This window comes from Lineus longissimus, chromosome 18 (genome assembly GCF_910592395.1).
Source record: "Lineus longissimus chromosome 18, tnLinLong1.2, whole genome shotgun sequence".
Classification (NCBI taxonomy): Eukaryota; Metazoa; Nemertea; class Pilidiophora; order Heteronemertea; family Lineidae; genus Lineus; species Lineus longissimus.
Genome location: NC_088325.1, coordinates 12,810,093 through 12,819,995, shown reverse-complemented (window position 1 = coordinate 12,819,995; position 9,903 = coordinate 12,810,093). Strand labels below are relative to the sequence as shown.

The window sequence follows — 9,903 nt, the reverse complement described above, 5'->3', positions numbered from 1 at the left end:
TATCAAAAGCTGTGGCCACTGGGCCTCGATATATCACATATGACGTAGGCCCGGGGGTGGGGGTGGCCGGAGTGACCGAGTGAGAGTGAGGTCATATACTGAACTTCCAGCGGTATTGCCTCCGTATAACCTCCGCCCATAGGCCTACCACTGTTAAAGAGATAGCCTACGCGTCATTTTTCTGTAGGGCCTATATCGCGCGCCTCCGTTTAGGGCCTTAGGCCTACCATGCACCTCATCCAAATTTGATCTGATCGCGACGCACCTCGTCTGGAAGCTGAGCAATGTCAGGCCTAGGCCTACTTCATGGAACATTGTGGAGATTAATGAAGAATAAGACTCTATACTCTAGGCCTACACTGTAGGCCTATGCCATCCTCAGGATGCATAGGCCTACCCTACACTGTATAGGTATGCATCCTGAGGAAATCAGGTTTGTGTGCAGCGCCGGAGAAGCCAACATTAATCCTAGTGAATTCTTCAGGATGCTCTGTATGCTACTCACCTCAAACCCCGGCCTCGTACACCATGCACGTCTATCAACCCGTGTTGGTGGGCACGAACACGTTAATAGAATTACCCACCGGGGAAAGGCGAAGACCCAATAGGGCCACTCATGTAGATGTATGATGATGATGCACGCCGACTTATCGGCGATGAATATCAGTCCTTAACTCCTCCTTTTACAACGACGGTAGATCGGCAAGGATGATGATGATGATGATGATGCACTGCCGAGACCGATGTCACGTGTGGGCTTTAGGCCTATAAAGCACAGCCCGGCTGGCCACCGTGCACAGTATACATTCTTTCGAATCATCATTGCATCAATCACTGGCATGCAGTGGCTCGTGCACTCAGGGTATCCTCAGGACAATGTCTTCCGTTGGAGCGCCAGGAACTCTTAAGTCTTTAAAATATATATTTTAATTTCCCGCCGAAATGTCGACATTGTAGTTTTACTATTTTCCGAAAGAGGACACTAGGAAAAACTCGCTGATCTCGCGTGATTGCTATGGCAACGATAAGTTGTATGGCCGGCCATGTTGGTCTTGTTGATGTACGGGCCACGAATTTTTCAATAAAAATAGTCTAAAAAACTACATAAAAGCCCCATAATGGCCACGCAAACACAGACTATACGAAAGCCAGTTCTTAACCCCGAAAGGAGACATGATTACCTTTATGGTGGGTATTTTTCAAGTCGAGAATGTAGTGGTTTTTGTAGGGAAATAGGCCTACATTACAAAATATTCGAGGACAGTCACAGTGCAGTTAGTTAGGCCTAGGCCTATGCTGCATGCATACTGTACAGATGATATGTTGGGTGAATATTTAAAGTATGGGTCATGGATTTGAATTTGATCGTTTATTAATATTACACTTCTTCACATTCAGATAACCACTATGTATTATCAAGTGAACGAGATCATGCCAGGGCGACTTTCAAGGCGCACACAAGCACGGACAGGGTCGTAAGTATTCACAGTCGGGTGTCAACTCTCTTGATTAGCTTCCTCCCTCGTGTCAAAATCACTTCATCTGACTCTGTCTGTTGGGGATGGCAATTTTTCAGTAATGCCCTTTTGTGACCATATCATAAGTCTTCTCCACGTTAAACTCATTTTTCAGAAACGAGTACCCATTTTCAAGACGATGTTCAGCGAGCTCCGCCATCATCCGAGGTTTCAGATGCGCCTCGATGTCACCGACCCTGTCCCCAGGTTCATAAACAGACAATGGCGGGGGTACCAGGATCAGCAGCGGGAAGCGCTTGTCAGATACACAAAGTAGGTTGGGAAAAGCAAACCTCACTTAATAGCGGACACTCTGTTTGCAGGAGTTCATTTCTATCCAATTTTGTACACTGATTTTGGGCCCAAATTGATCCATTCCACTCAGTTCTTTGACCTCTGTAATCAGGACGCCTTTCTATTAAGGACAGTGAGTGCAAAAAAAAGTAGACCGGTAGCAGTTTTTGTTTGTAGTTTGACATAAATATCGGTAATTTTTTTCAGGTTCAATTACGATCCATCAGTGCAGGTTCCTGGTGTAAGATATGACAATCCTCAGGTCTCTGGTGTCAATCGCTACAAGTACTTCAGGAGGTAATTATCTTATTATGTTGTGTGTTTATAATGTAAACCGACTTGCCCAGTGTCACAACGCATTTCTTCTAGTGGAGGCAATTCCTGCCTCAATTATGAAAAAATCATCCTCTCTGATTTGCAATCTTGTAATCACGTCACATGCTTGAAAGTTATTTAAAACATCTTCCTTTTCCCTTCAGGCCGATCATTCCATTCCTCCAGCAAGTTCCACCAGAAGTCCTCCTCGCCACGGCACGTCAAGACCCCTTGTCGGGCCCGGACCAGCTGCTAGAGAGGCCACCGACCCCGCTCACCAGGACCGTGGAGATTCAAACAGACTACAGAGACAGTGAGGCCCAGACAGACCCCTACACGCCAGAGTATGTGGTTCGGCCTGGAGAGCAGCCTGAACTTCTGACTCTGGCCACACTCTCATTTGGTATGTGAAATGCCTTTTCTTGTTTAGGGTGACAAGTTTTACTTTTACTTCGATATGCTGTAATGCCTCAGTAAGTGAGGTCAAGAGCAAAATGTGAGGGAAATCTTTCATTACTTTCTGTCTTAATCCCATCCAGTATACAGTTTTGAAATAATCATTTCAATGTTTCATCCATTCAGGTCGAGGTTTGCCAGCGGGGCTAGCAGAAGTTGAGATGATCGAGCGTGCCCGTGCCAAGAGAGCCTGGGAAGCGACTCTCCCTCCCCTCAACGACACCAGTCAGCTTGAGAAGAGGCGTAAAATGATGGACGAGATGGAGAGGCGCGAGTGGGCGTTGAGGGAACAAGAAATCGAAAAGTAAGTCTTGTAGATCAAGAGAAAGTGAGGACTATTCCTTATCAAGTCTTGGTTTATGTGATTTTGTGCAATCGGCTCCACCTGTGGCTCTTTTTAAAATTCGTGTCGACAGACTTTGAAAAATGTTAAAGCTCGTGAAAAAGTCATGGTTTTCAGTAAGCACTTTCTTTGCTTTCTTTAAGGCTCCAGGAGGCGCGTCTCGAAGTGCTGAAAAAGCTGTTGAAGCAACGAGAGGAGAACCACCAGGAGTTGAACATCAAACGGCTCGATCGCTTGTGGTCCAAGAAACAGGAGGAGAAGGAGAGTAAGATTCGTCACATCAGGAACGAACACATCAAGTCAATCAGGAAACTCACAAAGAAAAGGTAAGATATTACCAAATCAGGATATCGTCGTTGCGTGAGTTCTTTTCTCCGTGAAATTTTACAGCAAGTCATGCAAAATTTGGATCCCAAAGTTACTGGTAATGCGTTCTTCTGATGAGAGAAGTCAAATTGAATGGAAACAATAAATTTGAGACCAAAACTGTGTCTTTAATACAGAGGTTGCCCCTCATAGAGAGGTGTCTGCTAAGGGATGTTCCACTCTATTTCATTACAAGCCTAATGTATTATTCCTGTTTTCCATTTCTAGACAAGAAGTTGAGGGCAAGCTTGAGAGACGTGATGTCGTCCATGATTATTCTGATTATGGTTCCCAGGCGTATGCCCCCATGACGAGGATCGGTGTCTTTCTTGACCGTGGGTCTGAGCAGTACGTTGTGAAGAGTCGTTACCTCTCAACTTACCAAGGTATGTTTTGCCAGTTGGTTCGTTATTAGCACCGATTAAAAAAAACGAGGGCTCCCTCAGTCCCATCAAAACATCCGTACCACAACAGATATCCCTGGAATAACGGTTGGCGCTCTTTTATCAAGCCTGTTTTAATCACTTTCAGTATTTGTTTTTGTATTAAGAGAAAATGTTTCTAAAAGGTTAAAGGTGTATTACAAATGTTTGTCATTGTTTGCAGGTTTGCTTGAATTGGAACAGTCCCTACCTGATTATGTTGTCAATCCCAGAGTGAAGGCGCCCAAGCCCAAGACGGTCACCAAGTCCGGTTTCGTGAAGAGGAAGTATAGACAAGAACAGGAACTCAAAGAGCTCCACCAGGTATGTCAATAAATCCCTGTTTTCATAAGAAAGTGCCGATTGAGAGGTTTTACACTCCAGCAAATGGTCGTGTTAGTAGGTTTCACAAATTATCTTTGACGGAAAATTTTTGTATGTACACATGCAAGTTCAGAAAATTGTGACTCAAGTCCCGTGACGCCCTGCCCCGGCCATCAAAGTACCATCACACAAATACTACATTGTCGCCTCTCTTCTCTCTAGGTGATCAAGGAGGCCCAAGATGCTGGTGAAGAGGTGCCCAAACCACTGCGCTTCCTCCAGAAGATCGAGAAGCCGATCCCACGCCCTCCTACCCCGGCTGTCGAGGTGCCATCGCATGATGAAGAAGAGAGTGAACTGGCTGTTATCTTCTTGCAACAGGTCATTAGGGGAAGAGCCATCCAGAACATGGTAGGTGAAAGACTAGGGAATTTCATTTTATGCGGCGCTATTTGACGGTAGTTTCTACTAATTATGAAAGTGTTAGGTCCATACCCTACAGGACTACATGTGTTTATAAGGCATTGCCTTTCTCCTGCAGTTGTGCCTGTTTGAAAGCATGATCAATTGTTTTGTTTCAAACATTGTCTAAGTCCAACCTGTGACACATGTAATTTCAGATGTTCGAAGGCAAGGAGAAGCGTATGGAGCTGATCCGTGAGCTCCGTAGCACCCATGCCCTCCAAGAGGCAGAGCAGGCCATCAAGAAGCAAGAGAAGCAGGGCACACTGGCTCTGCAGAGACAGAGGAGGCTTCATGAACATAAGGTGAGAAGACTGTGGTGCCTGGGCTACCGGCAAACCTTTATTTTTGCTTCCAGCCATACCAAAAATCGGGGTGTTTTGGGGAGCAAAATGTGTGATTTCCATTTCCTTGTTATCCTTTCAACGAAGGTTACCAGTTTAAAATGGATTGAAAAGGTGGTTGAATTGAGATATGTATTGTAAGAACATCCCGGCGGATGAAGCCAATGTTTCAAGTTAACTTCAACAGATCTGTGGTCATGGGTTTGATCAGTCATATCACATACCTAATGACTCTCTATATTGGTCTCCATGCCGGGCTCAGATCTCGTTTCTCCTTCTACCACACAGCGTTTGAATTGACACTTGGCCGTAAAATCATCATTTTTGATAGGAGATTTCTGACAGTAACATCCTTTCTGTTTCAGGAATCCTTCATCGACGAGTCCCTCAGCCAAATGGAAGGCAACAGTGTCGGCGACATGCTGGACTTCCTCAGTAAAGAGCTCATCCGCCTCCAGGAGGAGCGTCGTATTCACGCGTTCGCCATGTTGGCAGAGCGTCAGCGCAGGATACGCGAGGCCGAGGAATCTGGGCGCCGCCAGGTGGAGGAGAGGAGGCGTAGGGAGGAAGATGAGATTTTCAAACAGGTAAGTTTTCCTACGAGTGTCCGTCATCAGTCCGAGTGATCAGGGAGGGAGGTTTTTGCACTGAATTGCAACTATTTTCAAAGATGTGGTTTTAACATTTCAGCACTTAAATTGTTTTATTGCTCTATTTTTTCATGCCCCTTAAAATTTGGTTTGCTTTCCTTATTTTTCTGGCCCTATTTCACTTTGTTAAAGGATTCTGGTCATTTTGATCCAAGATTGTACACCTTGAACGTAGTTGGGGAATGTCTCAAGTCAGAGGTCTAAAATGATTCAAATGTTCCGTTTTCAGGTCGCAAAGGTCCACCAGATGACAGTTGACACATATCTCGAAGATGTCATCCTGGGTGCGTTGGAAAACACCGCTGATACCCAAGCGCGGCGAGAAGTCCAAGATATGGCCGAGGTGATCAACGATGTCGCTTATGAAATAGAAGAGAAGTAAGTCTTGATTTAGAGGAGTTGATCTTTTGTCGGCTACCAATGCTATGGGGTCGGATATTCAGTTCTATTTTACAGCTTTTCTGTTAAATTCCTAACTTTGAACCCATCTTTCTCAAACTGGCAAAAACGGATATCTCGTGTTGAGGTGAAACACATTAAATATTTTCTTGTCCTTTGCTCTCATTTTCAGACGTACTGACCTGGAGTCAGAAGAGATTGTGGCTGAACTTGTCCATACCTTCCTGCTGCCAGAAGCGCAGAAAGAGACTGTCCGAGATTCAAGTGAGTTGGTTTCATCTACACTTCATACTTCCATTTATGCATCATAGTTGGTATTCAAAAGGAAAAAACAGACTTATGTAGCTTTGTTGAGGTAAAAAGAGAAGCTCAATGATTGTGTAAAGCTGTTGTGATATGCCATCGTTGATTGATTATAAACTGTAATCATTTTCTTCTGAATCTTTTTAGTTAAGAGGAAACAGCGAAAACACCTCCTTGCAGCCCATAACGAAATCTTCAAAGACGGGGAAGGAATTATCAAGTCATTTTCAAAGGCAGAGCTAGAGGACCAAGGCTCATCTCCCGGCACACCAGCATTCTCTGAACAACCAACGGAGACGACTGCATCTTTCGGTGGAGCCAGATTGGAACAAGAACAGGCTGAGGCAAGCTCTCGGCCTGCATCTGTAAAAAGTGCCGGATCCAGACCTGTGTCTGCTGCATCTGTAACTGAACGCCCAGCATCTGTAACTGAGCGTCCTCCATCCACATCAAGCCGTCCACCGTCCGGAAAAGGCTCCCGACAATCCTCAGCCCGAAGTGAAAAGGCGCCGTCCAGAAAATCATCAACCCATAGTGAGAAGCCAGCTTCAAGGAAGAGTTCTGCTACCTCACAAAAGGAGGCGACACTAGACCTTTCCGTGGAGGGAAAGGCGCCTTCTCCTGCCGGATCAAAACCTGGTCAGTCTGCTAAGAATACTTGATCCAACAGCTCTCAATTTTCAAGTTTCATTCATATAATAATAAAAAACAAGCTCTCAAAGGATACAAAACAGCAGGGTTGGCTCTGTAAATTTTTTCCTCCTCGCCACTTTTTAGCCAAGTGGCTGTCACCTTTAGCCATTGCCGATCCTTTGTCCATCTTGGGGACGACCCAGCCCACAGTATAACATGTGCGGGAATGGCAGTCCGCCAGTACTGAGACTAGCAAATCAACGAACGATTCGAGGAACACGTGACCGGAGACTCCATGGCAACGAAGCGAGCGGGAAACTAGCCGATAATATATGCTTAAGGTGACCAGCAGCGCCACCAAAATCACTAGCGGCAATGGGTAGAACTACAATGCAGACGATGGCAACCACGTGTGATAGCGCGGCCGCCCGCAAATATGATAAAGTTTGACTGACTAACGATTGTTCCTTGGTGCATTTGGTGTGGAAGTGGATCTTTTTGATAGACTTTGGCCAATTTACGCACAACACTATTACTCTCTCGCCAAATCATGGCAATTCAAATTGAATTAGCAATATTTTTAGCCAGACAGTGTTTTACATTCGCCACTCTTGTGCATCATTCGCAAGTGGCGAAAATGCGAACGGGCGCGCCAACCCTGAAACATGTCTTCATTTGTTTGAAAAGTTTCTGATTGCCTGGTGGTGCCACTTTCCAGCAGTCTCCTTGAGTGGATATTGGTACTTTATCTCATTGTAGGACAAGATCCAAATGACTTTCAATCACGAAGCTTCCCTTCTGGGAGGGGTGTTTAATGGATAAAGTCACACAAGGGACAAGTACAAAATATCAGGCCCTCCTATAGTAAGGGGTTCTGAGGTATAAAACAAAGCTATATGGCCCCAAAATGAAACGGGAAGGCCATATCTGTGTTCTGTTTCAATTTTTTTGCACTTGTTGTGACATCCATCTTCGGTAAACCCAGCACCATTATCCACCATGCTGCACATCGTCTGACCGCAAAAGGTTGAACTTTACTTATTTTCCTGTTGTTTCAGCCTCCAGGAAAAGCTCTGCAGCATCCGTGAAGGTGTCCCCTCGTCAAGAAACTCCCAAGATCTCCTCCAGGAAAAGCTCATCGTCTTCCCTCAGGAAAGACGGTGTGGAAACTCCTAAGGAATCTGGATCTCGACGCGGATCAGCATCCTCTGAAAAAGATAAACCTGCCACACCAAAAGATTCAGGGTCGCGCCGTGGGTCTAAAGATGGCAGTGAGACTCCTAAAGGCTCCCGTCCAGTATCGAGTGCATCTGTTGAAAAGGTTGCCGTGACTCCCAAGGAAGGTTCGAGGCCAAGCTCTGTTACTTCCGTGAAGGAGGGCAGGACCTCTCCCAAAGATTCAGCCTCACGACGCAGCTCAGCTGCCTCCGTTAAAAAAGACTCTGAAACTCCCAAGGAAGGTTCTAGGCCTGGGTCTAGTGCATCTGTAAATGAAGACACTGGGTCACCTAAACCTCAATCAGGGCGTGGGTCGGCAGCATCTGTTAAAGAAAGTCCATCTAGGTCTGTGAAAGGGAGTCCCCGTCAGGAAGAGGCTGGGTCCCCAAAAAATGAAAGCGGCAGCAGACGTGGGTCTGCTGCGTCAGTCAAGTCGCAGAAGAGTGACAAGCCAGAATAAGCATTCTTGATTTTGCTAGGTCTTTGAATAAAAATTGGTCATCCGTCCAATAAAGGCACCTGTCCGTCCAACAGGATTGCATCCAAAACGAACTGTGATATTTATTTGTTATGTAAATACGATTTATTTCTATTTCTACTCATATTGTACTTCACATTTGACGGGAATTTGAATGTATTAGCTGGTATCAACCCTGCCACTCGTACAGTTTCTAGTGTTTCTGGTAGGTCTAGTCCTTCCTTTTCTGACATTAGAATTTTCTGTTTCGAAGTGAATATATTACCTGTATATTATCTGTAAACTCTGCCCACATTTTAAAATGGTTTTTGTTTTCAACTTACTCCGTCCATGTAGGTTCAATCTTTTTTCATACACATTGTAAATGAATACATGTATGTACACGATAGGTACAACCACAAAAATCTATCATATTCACATGTAAATAGGTGTGTGTATAATTTTTGTATAGAGTTAACTGAAAATATCCTGGCTTTTGGTGTGTTCGTCGTGACTTATATTTGGACAAACCTGAGACACCTTGACCAACTTGCGCCTGCTGCATAACAACGAGATAAAGCTGACATTGTTTGTTGCTTGAAGGGTTGTAGGGCTGTAGGTCCAGGCCTTTCTCTCCAAGGGCTATTTTGTGAAGGAGGCCGACACTGTTTTGCGATGCTGCATATCATTCTGACCACTGCAAACATGGTGTGAGTAAAAATAAGCAAAAAGAGAAAAATCTAAATCTTGTCTTTGGGATAAATTCTCTGTCCTATCTCGCATCTAATTAGGAAAACAAATGCCTTTCCTACTATTTATATTGCAGTTGTTGAGTTTTCATAGTCTTTCTTTCATGTGCTCACACCAAACAAGGACAATATCATAGTACAATAATGTATTTGTAAATTTGTAAAAATAAATGCGTAACTTAATTTTGAAGAAACTTGACTCTTATTTTTGTTGCCTGCTGAAACGAAAGCGCTCATCACTCCTGCGGTACACTCCTGAGACAGTGTTAACATATGTCTCACTTGATATGAAACCAGAGCCTGATTGCTCATAAGTCCTAACACTATTGTAAATGTATTTTACTGAAGGAGAAAATCCCTGTTGAGCTAAAGCTGGGGTTTATCTCTAACACTAATTGAGCAACTTGGCCCTGCACTTCAAAAAGGAAATTGTCACCCCATTTATACACTTGACTTAAGGTTTCAACAGTATCCATCAGAGCATGAGCAAAACTTCCCCCCAACTGAAGCATCCTGCTTTGAACAAATTGTCCCGCAGACTTGTTTTAGAGCTCGTGGATGGTCTTTGAAAAAGGGAAGAATTGAACTAATTGCCAACTGATCAAGAGTCTTGAAACAACTTTTAGCGACTTTTCACATTACCCCAGAACC

General features: G+C 44.5%; 1 protein-coding gene across 1 annotated transcript; it reads left to right on the top strand.

Annotated features, from left to right (window-relative positions):
• The first annotated feature begins 1,042 nt into the window (after positions 1-1,042).
• On the top strand, positions 1,043-9,446 carry LOC135502073 (cilia- and flagella-associated protein 91-like). Its single transcript, XM_064794587.1, has 16 exons — positions 1,043-1,188; positions 1,399-1,475; positions 1,633-1,790; positions 2,019-2,108; positions 2,291-2,529; positions 2,709-2,886; positions 3,069-3,251; positions 3,520-3,677; positions 3,898-4,037; positions 4,260-4,448; positions 4,658-4,804; positions 5,209-5,430; positions 5,723-5,871; positions 6,065-6,156; positions 6,343-6,834; positions 7,887-9,446. Exons 1-16 carry the CDS (start codon positions 1,119-1,121, stop codon positions 8,504-8,506), a joined length of 3,204 nt encoding a protein of 1,067 aa, XP_064650657.1. The 5' UTR covers positions 1,043-1,118; the 3' UTR covers positions 8,507-9,446.
• Positions 9,447-9,903: the final 457 nt, after the last annotated feature.